The sequence below is a fragment of the Cygnus olor genome, chromosome 10 (assembly GCF_009769625.2).
Source record: "Cygnus olor isolate bCygOlo1 chromosome 10, bCygOlo1.pri.v2, whole genome shotgun sequence".
In the NCBI taxonomy this organism is placed as follows: domain Eukaryota; kingdom Metazoa; phylum Chordata; class Aves; order Anseriformes; family Anatidae; genus Cygnus; species Cygnus olor.
In genome coordinates, this window is record NC_049178.1 from 12288412 (window position 1) to 12308340 (window position 19929).

At 46.9% G+C, this 19929-nt stretch overlaps 1 protein-coding gene across 1 annotated transcript in view; it reads right to left on the reverse strand.

Moving 5' to 3' along the window:
- The window catches only part of GRIP2 (glutamate receptor interacting protein 2), a 103441-nt gene that overhangs the window by 21009 nt on the left and 62503 nt on the right, over window positions 1-19929 (reverse strand). The window contains 8 exon segments of the mRNA XM_040568428.1: window positions 805-949; window positions 1234-1379; window positions 2212-2278; window positions 10362-10442; window positions 11105-11250; window positions 16650-16836; window positions 17045-17197; window positions 18077-18202. Of these exon segments, the coding sequence (XP_040424362.1) occupies window positions 805-949; window positions 1234-1379; window positions 2212-2278; window positions 10362-10442; window positions 11105-11250; window positions 16650-16836; window positions 17045-17197; window positions 18077-18202 (1051 nt within the window).

Here is a 19929-nt window from a genome sequence, read left to right on the forward strand (position 1 = left end):
AGAAGCATGAGTCAGGGCTGCTGAAGTGATCTATTTACAAGTCACAGCTACTGTATAGACAGAATAATTAAGATACAGTGCATGACTCAGTTCCACCTTATATTCTCAGCAGTGTCCTGATCCTTTAAATCCCACGCATGCACGTATATTCAGACACAGGCACACACACACACACAGCCAACCTCGCCGGCTGCTGAAGGTAAATCTGCACCTACATTTATGCAGTATAAATGTCTGCCGCTCTCAGGCACACCAGCCCTGCACTGAGATACCTCCACATGTAACAGAACAAGCAACCAGCAAAGATGGTTGGAAGATCCCCAAAATCTGCGGTTTCTGTAGGACCCAGTGCTGCCATGGCCATAAACTGTGGTTTAGCAGCAGGTGAACCCTGGCCAGAAGGATACGGTGCTTTCCTGGGCAGGCTGGGCATTCCCCATGTAAAATGTAGCATGGGAAATCAGACTAGGATGTACCTCAGTGGAAGAGAGGCAGATAACCACATTTTCCCAGCTGCTGCATTCAACCAACGCACTGGATCTGACTCTGCCAGAAGTGCCCTGCTTTGAGCCTCTCTCATTGCCCTAATGGCACAGTCCTGACCTGCCCACATGTCCTGAACGTGGGTCTGAAAAGCCAGACCAGCAAGGCTGCCCCTGCTTCACAGTGCGTGGTACCTCCATAGCACCTTTCCTTTTTAGCAGACAAAATGGCTAAAACACTTAAGAAGAGTTGCAGAGATGGCTTTGTAAACTTCAAGACCCCTTCCCACATCAGTTCAACCCCTGTGCTCCCAAACCTCACCTTTCTGCCAGCCCTCTTTTTGTCAAGCCTGAAATGACGATGGGATCGAAAGGTTCCTCTGTCCCAGAGATGGTTATTCCCAAGGGCCCGCCGTATCGCTTCAGTTCCACTGTGTAGATAATAGCACCGGTTGTCTCCTGTTCATCTGGAAGAGAAAACGGGAACGCTGAGGTTTTTTCATTTGCCATATGAAAGAGGTCATAGGAAGGACTTGCAGCACTTAGAAGCAAAAGCCTTCAGCTATGCTCATACCGAACAGGATTTTAACCTTCCAGACTCCATTTAAGGGCAGAATAACAAAAACAGACTATAATCAATTGGAAAGTGGTGACCAGACAGGCAGAAGCCCTTATCTTTGTTGGTTTGCACTACCTATTGGGAAATGTCATTAAAGTGGACAGGCACCAGTTTGCATCAGGATTTCTGTACCAGAGTTATCTTCATCCTTTCTAATCTTCAATTTGACCAGGTCTTCACATTGCCTCAAAATCTGCACAGCATCCTCCATTGAGCAATTGTCGAGTCGGATGTTATCAATGGCTAACAGCTTGTCTCCCGGCTCCAAGGTGCCAGTTCTACGGGTAAAGAAGAAGAAAACTAAAGTACATTTGTATTTGCCTTTCAAATCCCGCAATGCATTCAGTTCTGCAGTGGTGATAACAATATTAGCTTTTTCCTCCCCTTTATCTTTTCTGGGAAACAAGCGTGAACAGAGTCTGGGGCAATTATAACTTCAAGAGAGGAAGTTTGTGTAAACGTGCATCAACCCAGAACAAGGCAGGAAGATTACTTTGCTGCTCTCACCTACTTAGATATACAGCCTGGGTAACCTACGGCACTCAGAACTGCCTGATGTTTAACTGACAAATATTCTACCTTTTCTGGAAACTCATGTACAAGCAGTCTTAGAAACCAGCCCTCCAGCAGCATTAAATCCCCCTGAAAGCCTTGCTATGAGGTGTTGGGATCAGAGGTGCAGTCAGCGAAGGCTGAGTTATTTGCACAGTTCTCCACCAGCACCCACAACTCATTCACTCCGCTCACCTGGGCCGGAGCTGAGACGCAGCAAACTGCCTGATGAGCCATTGCACCTTATGGTATAGAGATGTATACGTATGAAGCCCTTTAGCACATGGTCTTAGATACTAAACATTCATCTTCTAGAGGGTCTGCAGACCTCTGAATCTGCCCTGGCCATCTTCTCCATTAGCTCAACTCTATTTGCTTCAACAAAGACAGTTTTTATTCCAAACCCTACTGTGGTCTAAGAAAACCTCTCAGGCTGACATCTGCTTGAATGCTGGCAAAATCCAGACCCAAGTGCTACTACTGGGACATCTTTCTGCATCTCCTTACTGGACTGGATATTTTGCCTTGGGTTTAGCAGGCAGGAATTTCTGTACTCACCTATGCGCTACACTCCCCTTCTTGATGTCAGAGATGATCAAAGGCTCCCCAGGCTTTCTGCTCGCAGCTGTAAAAGAGACAAATGGGTACAACGCTCATTCTGCTACCCAGGAGGGGAGTGGTTAATGGGGAAAAGGAGCTAGGAGGAAAGGGAATTTATATTCCTTTGACAAAACGGTGCTTCACACTTGAACTCTGGAAGCCACAACAAGGGAAAAAAAAAAAAGGAAGCAAATCCCTGCAAACGTTTGTTGGTTGTCCTTTAAGGGGAGCCTGCGAGGTGTCCAGCAGCAGGAGGTGACACTGCCCAGCACTGCTGACACCCCCTGGGTATGGCAGGGGTCAGGCATTAGCACTGCTGTCTCGGGAGCACCTAGCTCAGAGCTGTGGCTAACACAAGCCCTTCTCTGGTCTTGAAGTAAAGCGGCCTGGGAAATTTTCCAGGTGGAAAATAACCCCAGAAAAATTGTTTTCCAGTTGTTTCAGCTCCCCAGACAACTTTGTTATACAACTGGGTAACTCAGGGCTGCTCTCAGCTCTGGAGCTGGGGGTGTCCAATCTTCCTCTCCCTCCCCAGCCTGAGAACTTTTTCAGCCCATGAGAGATGTGAGGATGCATCTCTGGGAGCATTTTTATTTTCAAATTTGCCATCAAGACCTGCTGCTGTCTTGAGAAACCCAAGAGAGATTTCTGACTTGACTCCCTCCTGACCTCCCTGCCATCTGCATGACGAACAGACACTGAGAGCATCCCCTCCACCCCGCATCAGCCCTCCTGCCTCGCTATGGGAATGGCATCATCTCATTTAAAGCTGACGGAGCTGCTGTGCAAAAACTGCGTGGGAAGGAAGAAACCCGAAGCATCTGAACGTATCGGGTGCAGGTCAGAGATTACAGCTTCGGAAAGGTGCCTGGCATCAACCACAGAGATCCACCTGCTGGAGAGTGCCCCACAAAGTCAGACATAAAGGAATAAGCCCTTTCTCTTACCAACATCTCTGCTCTGGCTTTTTCTGTTGTTTACATTCGTTTATGAGATTTAAAAACATACATACTTTGTCCATCACCTTTAAGGATACCCTCTCGCAGATATAACTGAAACTTCTGCACCAAACAGCACAAAAAGCCAGCCAATTTCAGCTGCAACACGGCCGACTATAGAAGTCGGGTCAGACAGTAAAGAGCAGACCGTGACTGATTTTATAACAGTCACAGCAATGCGACTGCTAGATGATACAGAGCCAGGAAGAATTATTTTCCCCATATCTTACTGGAGTGTGGTGCCAGGCAGGTTTGAGCTAGGAACTCACGCTCAGCTTGTGGCCGTGGGTCAAAGAGAAGCAGGGGGGCTGTGGAGGTTCACCAAGGTTGCCTGTACTCAACCTGTCCGTGGCACAGAGCAGTTACACCGACACGTGCTGGGCAGCTCAAGAGGTGGGAAGGAAGCATGGGGTGCAAAGGCTGATGTGGCAAAAATCAATGTAGAAACACCCACACTGGCTGAGAAGGGCACGCACCGTGGACAAACAGCCCAGGGGATGGAGATGTATGGCCCCCTTATCGCTACTGCTGTTCTCTCTCTGAACACAGGATGTGATTTTGCTGCCCAGAGGTGCACACGGTGCTGGTCCAAGTGGCAGTGATGGGAGACCCCGAGAGCTCACCCCTCCACCCCAGCCCAAAGGTGCCGAGCCCTGGCACGCAGCGCTGCGTGTTTAATCGCTGCCTAGCCTGGTTCTGTCAAAGCAATCCAGGTTAGCACAAATGCTTTTCACTGTGAGGCTTGTTTATTAGGTTCAAAGCAGAGGCGGCATGACAGAAGGGGGTTAGGGAGAGAGCCGCAGTCCTGGTGGAGGGCTGGGGGCAGCCACCTCTAAACCCAACCCAGGCACTGCTGGGACGATGTGTCTGGAGACTGCCAAGACTCAAAAGAGCAATGAGAGGGGGAGGAAGAACAACAAGGATAGAAAAGCAACATGCCTCAAGCTCTGCAGCACACATTTACCTCAGCACCTGCCTTACAGACCCTGCAACACCCTGGTCCTGGCAAGACCCCATCCTTCTGCAGCCCTGCAGTAGGTGTCAGCACCGAAGGCAGCACAACTCTTCCCATATCCAAAGGGAGTGCTTTGTCCATTAGGAAACAAAACAAATTTTAAGGAAAAATCACTGTGGGTTTTGGGGTGGTTGGTTTTGTTTTTTTTTTTGGAAGTCACATTTTCCAGACAGATTTTCTTGAGACCTCAGTTAAATGGAAGAGAGAGGAATGGCATATCCTTGTCCCTACCATCAGAGCATCCAAACTGTGCTTTAATACGTGGCAGCCCTCTCTTTTAAATAACCACTTAGTATGAAATTGAAAGACTGTATAAAACAGTCATTATTAGTCAGTACCTACAAGGCTGAAGGATAAGTTAAAGAGACTTAATGAATAATCATTCTCTCAAGAGGCATAAGATACAAAGTTAAGATAATGGAATTTCAAAGCACTGAGCATCACTTGCTGTTCAATTTAAAAACCAGTAGTTACAAACTCCAGTCACCTGCCTTTGGCATCCCAATGCCCTTCCTCATGCCCCAGTGCCCAGCTGGGATTTCTGCTTTCCACCCCTCAGCTGGGAGCAGGCTGGCTCCAGCCATGCTGGGACACACACTGCCAACAACCCCGGGCTGCTGGAGCAGGGTGACGACCTGCCCGTGCAGCAGCTGCCCTCTCTACATGTGAGAAAGCTGCAATTTCACCGAAGCTGTGACTCACTCTAGGGGCAGAGGCATTAGGTTTGTAGATTCCTGGTGAGATTCTGGATAAACAATTTCCAATTCACTTGCAATTAAAAAAAAAAATAAAACTCAAAACAAACAAACAAAAAAAACCCACCACTTTAAACTACATTATTATTTAGAGATATGGTGTTTGGAGTTAGGACATGTGCACAGGTGAGTAAAACCTCTTTATCCATTCATTTCTGCTGTCCATGTGGTTATTTCTCTTCAAAGAAATGGTAATTCTTGGTCTTGGTAATTCTGCTTGCTGGAGGAAGACGTGATTCGGACATCCAGCCTTGCCTCCAGGACTTGCTTTCCCATCCGTAAAGTGGAGACAGCAGCAAAGGCAGCTGAGGGAAGAGATGGACTGAGACAGAGGCAGAAGCTGGAGTACAGAAAGTCACACCTCCTCTTTGCAGGCACTCTGGTTGTAGCCTCCATCTGCCTTCTGGTGGAAGCATGCTCTTTTTCAGATGGATTTGTATTTTTGGTGGGTTTACCAGTACAGAAGATAGTTTAAATCTGCTCCAGTGACCCAGAGAAAGCTCCATAAATAAACAGTTGGTGAATGCAGAAGCGTAGGGTGGGGGAGAAACTCACCATGAAAACGCTGCCTGGCGGTGGTGACAGGGCAGTGATAAAAAGGTGAATTGATCAATACTGTTATTTACTTTTTATAAATTGCTTTCAGTCTCTCGCCACCTCTGCTGGGATTCTGGCTCACTCGGCATTTACTCTCTGATGGATGACAAGGCCAGAAACACATGTCCTTTCTGTGTTTTTAATAGAATGCATAGTGACTCGCATCGGTAAATTATTCCCCTCCAAGGAGCGCAAGCACATATCTCACACGCATCAGCGCTTCAAACAGTTATGAATGCCCTTCGTTATTGATCACGCTGAAGCAGCACTCTGCCAATGTGTAATTAAAGAACTTGTAATAATGCCATACAAACACATTTAAGAAAGCAAATGTTTATAAAGGGGGAAAAACAAACAAAATCAGAAACCCAATAATTTCAGGATAGCTACGGAATGAGAAGAGGAATATAAACAAATCAGAATCGATTACAAGGAGCAGCAGTGAAAACCCAGTCCCCAGAACCCAACTTTTTCCTTTTCCCGTCATTAGTTTTAGCAGCAGGTGCATAAATTATCAGCATCTCCAGCAGGATATTTACACTGCCGCAGATCTATTTCCTTTCAAAATCTCCAGGTAGCAAAGCCTGGGCAGAACATCTCACTTCGGTAACTGCATCACAGTGAATCAGCTGCAAATCTCTTCAGGTTGCAGTGTTAGCATGGGGTAAGACAGGGGACTCCAGGGACACGCTGCCGCTCACAGCCCTGCCAGGCTGGTGGCAGGTCCCAAGTTAATCCAGTGCCAGCAAAGCCAGGTTGGGTCAGCTCACAGATCCATCTTGTTGCTAGGACAGTGATTACCCTGCTTAAGAGACTTAATTGAAGTTATCTATCTATCCAAATTCTAGCTTTATCACCCCCAAGCAGATATAGTACCTACTCCTTATCTGCAGCACTTCACTGCAAGGGCACAGGAATTGATTTGTTAAGTTATATAAAGGTAATTTGATAAACATGCTATATAAAGCATTAATACATAGCTAAAATGAACAATAATTTCAATATCTATGCAGCAACAACACCCCTGCACCCTGCAGTGAATTTCGCAAGTAGCCCTTGGAAAAAATATTTGAGACAAACAAAAAAAAGGAAAACAGAAAAGCAATCTTTTCAACTATCATTCTCCAGAGGCTAATGGCAAATGAGCATCTTATTTTAAGAGGTCAGGTATTGAACATACAAGAAAACGTGACTTTTAGCTTCTTGCTGTTGGAGATTTTAATTTGTAGGAGATTTACAGAAAAATCTACAAAGGCATAACTACATCATTAGAACTGAATGCAACCAGGAAGATCAGAGCACTTATGCCATGCGTTCTGCTAAATGGAGACAAGCGGCTCAGGCTAACAAGAGCCAAATCTTCACATCATTGTGTCAAAAATCTCACTTTGCACTTCTTTGCATCCCCAACACTCAGAGCACCTCCGAGGTCTCCGCAAACAACTGAGCTTCGCCACCCACACATCCCTTTGAGCTGTGCAGAGGCAGAAAGGAGCGTGCACTTTGCTTTTCAGTAAGAGCAGCGGTTTTAAAAACAAACGCAGCTGTCTCGCTGTGACAGACACCAAGGCACTGGAGTTTGGAGAAAATGAGACTGATTTTGCTGGTTTCTTGTCCCTTTACCCCTGCATGAAGCACAAGGAAGCAGTGCACACAAGGCAGCTTTGCTGCTTTGCTCATTTTCATTTAGCAAAGGAATGAGACTGAAGTAAGGTTTAAGGGCACCAAGGTGGCACAGAAATACAAAGCAGAGTCAGTAAGAGATTCATCCCCTGGATTTCCTACTCATCCTTTGAGGAATGGAAAGAGAAATAATGCTACATGCAAATAGATGTGCACAGGCCACAACTGGGGTCTCGCTCAGCCCCAAGCCTTCTCTTCCTAGCAAACGCAGAGACCCTGAAGAAGACAAGAGCCCTCAGCAAGCACCTACCCCTGACCAGGAGCAAGCACAGTGCCTTTCAGCATGTTCCTGCCCTCTTCATACAGAAACCTCTTGGGTTTCCATCCGTTTTATGAGGTTTTCCAGCAGATTTATGGTTCCTCGGGCAGCCGGCTCCATTATATGAATTCTTTCAGTGCATCCATTAAGACTCCTGCTCGCCCCCACCTTTATTTAGCCCATCTCCCGATTAGCTCTGAGAGTCACAGCACAGTCAGAACGTGACCACTTTTATTTCTGTAGCACTTCTCCGATCAGGTTGTAACACTTTTTGCCCATGTAAGAAGGCAGTGTCAAACCTTCCTAGACAGAGGAATTGTCTGCATATGAGCCCACTGAAGCCAAGAGGTAAAACTCAATGAGAGCAACTCATCTTTCATCTACAGTGTGCCACAAAGTTTTAGATCAAACCCAAGTCTGTGGCCATGACAGTAAAGGTCTTGTACTGATTCCCCCAGGCTGTCATTTATTTAATCTGGCCCCGTTTCTGCTACTTTAAACAGTAGCTATATGCCTTTCCTTGTCAGAAGGAAGCTATAAAGCTCTTTCTAGATCTATACAAGCATTCAAATCAGGACTGGGAGGAACTGAGCAAAACAGAGAAGGGTTATTTTTACTTCTTATTTCTTGCTGCTTGCATCACACTCCTGCATGCACATCATGTCTCTGCAGGAGGTACTTACCATATGTCTGCTTGCTTTGGTTTTAATGTTTGAAACTGGTGTATTTATCTGCCTAGTCAGACACAGAGTGACAAAATGATGATATAATTCGCTAAGGGTCTTGTGGAAGTAGGCTTATGCGGACTGATATATGAAAACAGAATAAGGATGCAACTAGCATTTCATCCTTGCCACCACATTTTCAGGATATCTATCTTTTGCTCCATTTGTAAAGACAATTTGTGTTTTGACTCAGCGAAGGACTGAGGTATATCTTAAGTTTATGCATATGCACTGCTTAAACAATGGCCTGTAAACACATGCAACAATCAGAAAGATCGAATGTATTATATTATTTAAAAACTGCTTTGCAGCTGACAATGGGCATCTAACTATTTAAAACCCAGGGTTCAGTTTCTTTTTATTTAGCAATGATATCCCAAAAGTGTGTGAAATCAATTTTTTAAACACATTTCAAATGAAAACATTTTCAACATTAAAATACGTTTGAAGTGTAAATGCCCATCCAAAGCAGATCCCATTGCAGTGAGACTCCACAAATAAAAACTAATATTCTTGCTGGCAAACTCCAGGTTCATTTTGCTCTCCAGCCCCAGATCAAATCTAAGCTTTGAAGCTTAAAAGGAGTGAAATCCTGGCCACGTTCAAGCCAGCAGTTTGCTCCCAGATCCATCACCCCAGGTTTCTACCTGAGACGGCAATGCTAACGCAGCAGGCAAGGGACCCAGCGTGAACTGTGCCTCACTGGGCTGCTGCCCCATGCCCCTACTCTCCCACCAGTGAACAGCATTACAGACACCCCACTGCTTTTGGAAGGCACTTTGAAGTCTTCAAACAGTAATTGCTCGCAAGCCAAATGTTAGATGTTATGTTGCTGTTTCTCAGCAATATCCTCATGGCACAAATGGGGGAAGCTGGGAAGAGGGAGAAGAAATAACATGGGGCGCAAAGTCATCACCCTGCAGATGTTCAAGTCTCTCCTAAGACACACACCCCTTAGACCAAAGCACCTCCAATTAACTCACAAACTAATGCTGTAAATGACAAGAAGTAATTGCAAATAGCCTATCTGTTTTAATGAAACCTACTTTGAAAGTGTCCTTACTGACTCCATCCCCTAGACACAGCTGAGTCCACGCTTCTGAGGGCTGAGCCATAAGATCCCCTTACTGCAGTTTCACAAGCTGCTTTGTTCCATCTGAGATGTGGTGGCTGCCTCTGGGCATGGCCATCCTGAGATGATTCAACTCAAGTTACCCAGCAGTGGAAGAGGAATGAATGATGTGAGACCAGTTCACACTTGCATAAAGGAAAAGTTCACTGGTGCAAGGCATAAGACCACTCCAATATGCCAAAATTTTGGGATGGACCTGCCTATATCATCTCCTCACAGAGGCCCAAAGGTCTTTAAACGAAAAACAAGGTCCAGAACAGAGATGAAGAAAATTAATCAAGAGCAAGCAAAAGACAGAGAAGAAAGAAAAAGGTTGATGTCTCCTTCTCTTGGCACCCACCAAGTCCTGGCAGGCCGATCTCCCCTCCACAGCTGGGGTTAGTCAATGCAACCACTCCCTGTGTTGCAACAAACCCTGCCCAGCACCTGTCCCTAAAGTGACCCCCTGTTCCTCTGAGTCCCAACAGCTTCTTGCTCCTCTTCCTCCTCCTCCTCCTTCCTCTCCTGGCAGTTTCCCCTCTCTACCCTCTAGCTGCAAGTTCTCCTTGCACTTGTTCTCCTCCCTCCACCTCTCCCTGCAAGGCTCCCACCAGACCCAAGTAATTCCTTTTTAAAAGGAACATAACACAACTGTGAGCAAGGAAATAAAAATAATATTACTAATAACCTAACGTAATATTAGTCTGCATGCACACCAACTGCTCAGCTGCTCCTCAGGGATGCATCCTTTGCCCTGACCCTTCAGCGGCTGTTTTTTTCTGCAGTCTCTAGCTCTTGGAGGCAAGAACCACACATCCAATTTAATTGGGAATAAATCACAAGCACTGTGAGTGCTACCAGGGAACCCCACATAACCTTTTCTCTCTCTGCTGGGCCCCTCTGATGTGCCAGGTTGGAAAGCAGTGGCTCTTGCAACTGCTAGAGCAAGTCTGAGCAATACTTACAGCTGATTGTAATTCCAAGCTCCACACCTCTTTTCTTGGGCAATTTAACGTGGAAAGTGCCGCTGCTGGGTATGACAGACTCTATAAAGCCAAAAACAGACAAAAAGAAAACAGGAGAAAGGAGAGAGTTTTCAGCAGCATGGATGGTTTCTTTGAAACCAAGAAAAACAAGCCCATCAAACTCAGCTTTATTGGTTCAAATAAGGTTGTTCTCTGAGGCCCCAAGGACTTCAGGTTAAGATTTGGATTCTCATTAAAAATACATGCTCTGAACATCAAGTGAAATGCTCACATCACATTGTACTTCGGTTGAAGTTGAAGCAGCTTTGTCAATGTAAAAGAAAAAGACTTTTCTTCCAAATACAAAGGGCACTTTAGCTCCAGCCAATTGCTTCAGCTCCCTCCTTTCCTCAAGGCCATAGATTAATACAAATATTACACATATTAATCATCAAATGTTTAAAGAGCAGGTGGCTTCTTCATCTACTCACTAGGCTTACCTCAGCCAAGTGGTGAGAAGGCGGCATTTATGGAAGGATCAGAGGAAGGACCCTCTCTCTTAATGCACATTAGAGAACAACAAATAAATGGGAAAGACCCTTCTCACAGGGTCTTTTCAGTCTTGCCTGAGCTCTAGCAAAAACCTCATGTATTTTTGTGAACACACTCCATCCTACATGGTAGCAAAGGCACTGGCAGAGTCTGGCAGGTGATGAGGAGCAGCAAGTCCTTTGGCAACTTACCTGCAACATCAAATTCAATTTCCAGCACCACTTTGTTCGTGAGCGCAGCATCCCGCAAAAGCTGATTAGCTTCCTCCATAGTCCCATCCTCAGTCGCAATGCCGTTGATAGAAAGGACTCGGTCTCCTACTTGCAGCAGCCCACACCTGCAGTCCGTATTGGGAAAAGAGGGGAAAGGGACAAGGAGGCAGGGAAAAAGGAGGAAAGGAGGAAAAAAACAACCCCACACCCAGCCATGAGTTACTTTTGCCAGACAAATCTGTTAGAAGACACACAGAGTACCGACAGATCCTGCAGAAGTGGCCTCAAAGAGATGATAACTCATTCTGCAATGTGTGTCCCAGGGCCAGGAGCCCCTGGAAGGTCACAAGGCAGCAAACCCTTGTGGTTTGCTTAAGCTCAAACATACTTCACTCTCAAACAATATATATATATTTCTTTTATTTCCTGCAACTTCCAGGGAAAAAAAGAAACCCTTCCCCTCCTAAAAGTCAACACCATGGCCAAGACATGCGAGTGATGAATTGCAAGGACATGAGCCCTCCTACCCTATTTAATAGTATACATCTCTCTCCGTGTGCCTGCATCCACTGGAAACCAAACTAATGGCACTGAAAATTGCACAGAGTCCTCTGCTTAATACATGGCTAATACTGAAGCTACAATCCAAAGAACTCACTGAAATGTCTCAGCAAATTGGATAATCATTTATCCCTTGTAATTGCATTTCTGGAAGCCAAATGTACATTGATACTGTTTAACTGCCCTGAAAGGCCAATATTATTCTGATGTGATAGCCCGCCAATATAACCACAACTGGCACTTTGGGCTTTTTGGTTTAGACCCACTTTCTCAAAGAGCATAGATCTGCAGTTTTTTTCACTTTGGAAGTAGAATAATGACAGCAAGGCTATGTTGGAGATGTACTGCTACGGTATGGTTTGCCTCTTGAGGCTCTTCTGTATTTATAAGAAATGTTTGTTCACACATGAACCGCTACATTCACTATCCAATCTCTCTCTTTTTTTTTTTAATGTACTGTGACCCCAGCAAGACAATCCTGCACATTACCTCCAACAGCTAATCTGCACAAACCCACGGCTCTACAATGACAAGAGCGTAGTGTTCCACATCACTGGCCATGGGCAATAGGTTGCCCATCCTCCTTCTTCTCCACACTCTTCATCAGTTGCTTGCTATAACCACATCTGTTCAATTTCCCACTTGGCACCTGTCTGTAAGGCCATCCACTCGAGCAGAGCATGGGAAAGCACTCATCCATCACTAACATAAGCTACAGGGTGGTTTCCGAAATAGATTCAGGGTCTGAATGGTTATGGGAACAAGTCTAAGGTTCACCTCTACGTTTGGAGTTGTTTTACCATGAAGGCATCAGCTAGCCTGTTTTAAGCCTCCGTCAGACAATCTTTATTCCCCTGCTGTTTAACGATCAACCACATCCTTTGCCCTGACCTTTCTAGAAGCCAGCTTCCACTGATATTTCATGCAAGACAGCTTTTTTTTTCTCTCTGTTTTGTTTTTTTTTACTAATCCTTCCAGCCTCTCTTCATCACTCACACCTGAGTGAGTTGTAAGAACACGGTACTGTGGCTTCTGGGCACACAAAGGTAACATTAAAGGCAATGGGTACCGGTTGTATTGGTCACTTCCTAACAGCAGAAAAGTCCAAGAAAACACACACACATCCAAATTTCAGAAAAATGCACGAGCACGACAGTTTTTGTCTGTGGCCCATCAAAAGCTGAGATATGAGCAAGTTTGGAGACAGCCTAGGGAGGTTATTTCAGAGGTAGGAAGGGATTAAACTTACAGTATATTTGCTCTGGTGCCTGAGTTCATGTCATTCATGGAAAACAGCTGGCTATTTTAGGAGATGTAAATTCAGAAGTGTTTGTTCAAGGAGACTTGGATTAGGACAGACAACTCCATGCAGTATAAATGAATACACCCTTGTGAATACATTACATTGTTTAATTACAGTCCTTAACTGGACTTGTGGCTATATGCAGCTACATAACTACGTCTGGAAATATCAGCTTTTAAATCTGAAAATGGCAGGGAGTACAATAGGGAGGTCTCCTCCAGCACTGAGAGCTTTATAGCTATGGTCACTGTGCACCTTTTGGAAAGGAGGGATCAACACAGAGATCGCTTCAGCATTTTGAGGTACCACAAGGACACAACCTCTTTCAGTACTGCTGTTTCAGCCACAAGGACTAGCAGACCATGGGATTCTTTCACACAGCCAACATTTGCCACCTTTTCCAGAGTTGTCTCCTCACAAAACAACCATTTCCTGTGCTTCTTCATTCAGGGTAAATTTGCCGTGGTGTTGTACAGCCAATAGCTCTATTAGGTCGGAAGCATTTTATTTAATATTAGCCTCAGTTGATCATGGCAGTTTAAACCCCAGTCTTGCAGGTTTATAAAAGTTTGTGGAGTGAAGCCACAACCTCCTACCTCCAACCACAACGGTGAGGAGATCTGACATGCCTCGTTAACTCTTCAAAACAATTTCACCATTGGTTTCCAATTACCATGTGCCCTTGCAATGGGTACAGGGCCCTGGGAGACAAGGCTCCTGCACACCTCTCCTTGACTCTGCTATGGGATCCTGCATGAAGTTTTCAGAGGGCTTTCCCAAAGAGTGTATGCATCTCCAAGATGCACAGTCTAACATTAGAGCTCAGAAAGTACCTGGAGATCACAGGAGGAGAAGTGCTTAAAAATCAAAGAACAGGAGTTCCATCATCTCCTAGAATGAAAGACAGCCCTATGGGTGTGTTGGAGTCCATGACGGGAAGGTTTCCTTCGGGTTGCAGAGATTTGCATTTTATCATGACTCATTCCTTGGGCTTAAAGACAGCAGTGGAACAGTGGAGGTGTCTTGCTAGACACAGCAGTGAAAATTCAAGCCTTGGACTGAGTATGTGCTGAAGATCTCACTCATCATCAGCAGCATCTGTGCAGTCACTCCAACTGTGGAGCGAGCAGCAGCAGCTGTGACCACAGCCACACTGCTGGCTGCAGAAACCGTGTCATGTCCTTACACACCCCTGAGTCAACATGCATGGCTCAAATGCACACATCTGTGTGTGTACTTCGCTGGGTGGGTCACAGCCCCCAAACGATCAAAGCTGTGCTGACAGCATCACCCAGCTGCTGAACTTCCCTCTTGCAAACTCTTCATCCTCAAAAGCCAGAAACACGATGATCAAACAACTGTGTCTGAGCAGAGCTAGAAAACACGTAACACAGCAGGAAGCATTGATTTTGGATACCAGGATGGAGAAGGCATATACTCTCCCACTGCTGTCAATGACAGCTGAGGGAGGACAGACGAAAAAGCTTCTTGTTTCAAGGCAGCCAAGAAGGGACGTCAGGCTTCTTCCTATTAGACCCTCTCTGCTGATAACAGGGGCTGAACCACTGTCTCATTTTGAGCCTAAAGGCTTCATCTTGCATCCAGGAAACAAAACAAGGGGTGGGGTGGGAATGTCTGTTAGAGACTATTGTCTGTAAAACAAATCACAAGTCAGGGAGATGTCAGCTTTTGCTTGAAACTGCCTGTTGCAAGCTAAAACGAAGCAGATAATAAACGCAAGGCAAACAACTTCCCTGAAAAGAGGGTGACATTGTCCTCACCAGTACTGCTCAGATTTGCTAAACACCCGAGAGGCAGCTCCTCCAGGGCAGGACAGATGGGCAAAGCAATTGTGGATCATGTCCTGTGCACAGCAAATTGAGGTTCACAGGCTTTGCACAAGAGTGTGTGAACGTGCATGACAGATACAGGTGGCCCAGTCCCTCTACCCCTGCTGCTCACCCACTTTTGCAAAGGGCAACAACCACAGCCCAAAAAAGCAGAGTCCAGCAGCCTCAACTGAGAGCCTGACTTGGGAAAGGGGAGAAAAATGGCCCCAATGCCTTGAGCTGTGATTACAGCAGAACCTGTCAAGGCAGGGGAAAAGGTATCTAGCAAGGATGGAGCAAACAAGCTCTGTGGGACAGCAAGAAACAAAAAGTGAAATGAAAACACCAAACTGCCTTTTTCACCTCCCTGTAAACCCAGTACACTTACCACTTCAAGATAAGGAGCAAAAACAATGTTTCCCTGCCAGCTAGGAAGAGCAGCACAGTCTAGGAAAGGAAGAAATACACTGGAGAGATTTAATCCCCAAATCAAATCCACGCTGCAGACGCAGAGAGGATTGCTCCCTGCCACCAGAAAGCAGAGGGCGGCAGCCAAGAGAGTGCGAATCCTGCTGGGTGGGAGTGGCGAGGGAGAGCAGCGTGTGTGTGACATGTTAGAGCCAGGCAAGTCCACACCACCAGTCGTTGCTTTCGCTCCAGGCCTGGCAAGAGGATAAAGCAAGCCAGGCAGATTTCAGCACATCTCCCTCCTCCCGGGGGACAGCAGGCTTTGTTGCTGCCTGATTTATAAAAGGACTTTGGGGCTTTGCAGTGTGAGCCAAGTTCACCCTGGTAATATAGGATTAAAAAAGAGCAAAATGCCACCACTTTGCTTTTTTAACTTTGTTTGCAAACAAAGAAGCCAAAACATAAAAGGCTTTTGAAATCGCTCTTAACCTGCCTCGCTTGGGACAACACATTTTCCTATTCCAGTCCCTTGCACCAGTCCTCCCAGCCTGGCCTCACACACACCCCAGTGCCAGGCACTCGGGCTCCTCCCGGCCTCTGCATCGGCCACCTGGAGACACACAGAGAGACCGGACGGTACAGCAAGAGCTTGCATTTGCAAAAGGAAACACCAGTCCCATGCTGGGACTTGATCCATTCAGCAAGAGAAGCATCATTATAGGGCATCTGCTCTGTAGTGCGCAGGCACTTGAGCAGACTTTAAACCCAGCCAGCAAAGCTTTTGGAAGAAGTTTAACCAGAGCTCCCATGCTGAGGTTCGGCCACTGCAGAACTCATTGCTCTCCGTTTCCCCAGGGGTCACGCAGAGCGGTTAATGCTGCTCCTCCATTCTGCTCTTTTCCCAGAATTATCAAGCCGAAAGCAGAAGTGCTTAAATGCACCTCAACCAGCCCCTCAAACAGAGCCCTCCTCAGTGGTTCAAAACTTTTAGGTCAATTTATAGAGCTGGGCTCTGCTACAACAAAACCAGGCAAAAAACACTTTCTATTCTTTTGTATATGTTTTTCCCCTTACTGCAACCAGACAAAAGCTTTATCTTTCAATGAGAAAGAAAAGGAAAAAGAGTAAGAAAAAGAAATAAAAGGAATGGGAATGGCACTCTCACACAGACACATGCTCCCTTCCTCCTCCTCCCAGAACAGCCGTAGCCTGGTGCCAAGACGTTCACCTGGGATGCGAGGGAGGCCGCGGTCAGCCGACGAGTGCAGAAATGGCAGTGACAGTAAACCATGCCCAGTGAAGAATGGGAGATATTACAAGGATGATAGTAAATATCTAAATGAGCCTCTGAGGAGAGAAAACAAACCAAACCATGAAATGGTCAGCAGCAGCACCATCAGCATCCAAGGGCAAGGTCTCTAACCTCTCTGCCGGGCTGTCAGGCTCAATAAAACGGACGAGAGGTGGGGAGGACAGGGTTTCGGTAGCAAAGATGCCTCCCTGGAGCTGAAGTCCGAAGCCATTCAAAGGGTCTCCCCTGAGCACCACCTCCGTCGTCTCCGTGTGGACTATCTGCCCACCAGGACCCACCGTGCTGGAGGCCAGCGACACTGTGAGGAAGAGAGAGGCAGAAGGTCAGGGCAGCCAAGTCAACATCACAGACCTGGTTGTGGTGAGGATGGTGACCAAGGCTGAGGGAGGCTCTGGCAGTGCTGGGATCAGCTGTCCTACCCAGCTAAGAGTCAGCAAGGGCAGTAAGGACAGTAAGGAGAGCATGTGCACCCGTCCAACCCATCCCCAGCCCCTCACCACTCTTACGTGAGCTCTTGTGCTCCTTCTTCTTCTGCCTCCTCCTCAGCATGGTGGTGCGGGGGCTCATGGGGTGGGAGCTGCGAGGTAGCGTGTTGGAGTTCTGGCAGGGGAAGCCCTGCGCATTCATGGTGGGAGACGAGAAGTTGGCAGTCACCAGAGCTGGGGAAATACAGAGAGTGTTAAAGCGTACACAAAGAAATGCAGTGCTGGGTTCACCTAATAGATATTCACCCAGCTCCTAATAGTTTTGGACTAGTTCCTTCTTCCCAGGGCTCAAGTTGAGGCGAGCCCATGTCCTGGGCTTGCAGCTCCAGGAGAGCTATCAGAGAGGGCTTGGGCTCAAGATGGACATTGCTCTCTGGTGTGAAGAGACTCCAGTGACTGGCCATTGAGGCTACCAGGTGAAAAATGTGTCACTGATGCAGGGCAGCCAACAGCTGGTTGGCACAATGGCACTAATGAACCTTAAATACATAGGAAGAGAAACCAGAGCTTGAACTTGCTGAGCAACTGGGCTCCCCTGCTTACTTCCCAACACACAGCACAATGTTTCCTGCCTACCTCACTGCCCCAAGACCAGAAGCCTGGGGCTGAACAGAATCTGCTTCCTGCAAGAGATGTGTTTACAAACAGATTTTGAAGCAGACGGAGTCCTTCTACCATGCAGTGCAGCACTAGGGCTGAGCTGGATGCATTGGTGTACCACGTTCCTACATGTCACCAGGGCTGCCCTCCTTGTCTCACAGTAATTCAATTTTTCCCTTGCCCATATGAAAGCAGGGCACAGGGGTGTGGGATAAGGGGATGGGAGCACGGGTCTGCCCAGCACACCGCTCTCATTGCAGTTACCAGCTCAGTGCACACAGGGCAGCAGACACTGATTTTGCACCAAATACTGATTTTGCACCTCAGCATTGGGCCTGTGGCAAGAGACCCAGGTGCCCTTGGAGGAAGTAAGTGACACCCCAGGCCACAGAGTTGGAGAGGCACAGCACGAACACATGCAGGAACAGGGACAACACCGTGCTCTGGGGTTACATTTGCAGTAATCCTGTCCAGACGTCTGGTTCCAGGTGGGCGTCTTGCAGTGCCCGGGGTGGTGGGTGTGACAGTAGTTGACGCAGGGGTCCCAGCAGTGGTGGTGGTCGCTCTTCTGCACCTTGACTGATGTCACCCAGGGGAGCAGAAATCAGCACAGGCAGGGAGGAGAAGTGAGAGAAAGAAAAAGTAAGAAGCATAAGGCAGGAGATTGTAGGAAAGAGCCTCATACTGGCTCTGAACATGCCACAGTGCAACCGTGGCGTGTAAAGCACCAGCAGCAAAAACGCATCCCCGTGTAACCTCATGACACTTGACGCAAAGTGGCAGATATCCACCCTTTCCCCTTAAAAAACTCTGTGTCCTGAGCCAACGGCCTGACTAAGCTGTGCTGGCAGCACACAGATGTCACTACCATTTGCAGTCTGTTGTGCGACGTGCAGAAGCTGCCTCCAGCCACGAGTTTCCCACAGAGACCATCGGCATTATCTGACAGCACCAGGGAAACCTCCTTGTGCTGTTTCCCACCTTGCTGCCCTCCCAGGACAGCACTCGATGCCTTCTACACGTGCCTAGGAGTGCTCCGAGCACTTCTCTTGGCTTCAGCGTTTGGATGTTTAGTAGCTGCTCTTGGCTAGCAATCTGTCGCAGGGTGCACGTATGAAAAGGGCGGACTGCAGCTTACCAGAACAAAAGGGATTTTACACGCTGCTGCTTACAGGCAATTACACAGGGCCACCAACACAGGAAGAGATGCCAACGCTATGGCAAACAGCAAATTAAAACATGGCACCAATGTGGCAGACTCTATTCATGGCCACACAACAGCTTTAGCTGCAGTGTGGCATCCATCACCCAGAAATCCCTTGTCCCAGGAACTGCAGCTTTGCAACACCAGGTCCCAATGCCACAAATCCCCTCTGATGTGCCTCAAACACACCGCCAGGTACAGGTCCCTGTTCTCCTCTCACTGATGCTCCTTTTGCTCCTGGGCAGCACAGGGTAGATTCAATTGTCCTTGCCCAGCGGCAATGAGTTTTCTCTCCCAAACCCCTGCACCACGCTGTCTGGATCAATTTTCTTCTGTGGGGAATTGCTAGCTAATGAGCAAGATTGCAAGTGTCTCTTTTGTTCAGCTGAGCACGAACAGCATCCCACAGCAGAACATCGCAGCTCTTAACCTTGCAACTGCTGGCACTCTCCCAGCTGAGACCTCCTCCGGGCTCTGTGCTCTCCACACAGGTGGGAGCCTCGCTGGTGCTGGCACTGCCAGGGCTTTCTGAGCGTGCAAACCTGGGAGAGGGACTCAGCTTAGCCAGTGTGTCCACCCAGAGATCTCTTCTAAAGGTCATCTGTTAGCGTCTTTAACACTGGATATCCATTTTTCTTATCTGAATCCTTAAGGTCAAGTTTTCTGACCAACATACTTACTATTTCAAAGTCTTTGCTAAACATTTAGTGAGTTTAGCACCTACTCTATAAAGTTCTTAAAATGTCCACTTCCAGCTCTGGGGTTTCTATTTTGTGGATTCAAAAGGAAATTCAGAGTCAGCAGGCTTTGAAAAACAAAAATCAAAAGAGTAAGTGTGGCTGCATCTAGACAAAAACAGAGTTCCTAATAACATGAAATACTTTGAACATAAGTGACAGAGCTTATGGGTGTATATACAAAACCATTTAATCCATTTATAGTAATTAAACCTCTCCCATTTGTCTCTAAGTTCTTAGCCCATACTTGACACAACAGAAAAAGGTCTATGAAACTCAGATGTCAATGCAGTGGCGGAAGAAAAGAGGTTTTGGACAATAATGGGATAAAAACCTACAACAGCCTTCCCCAAGCCTTCTGCACA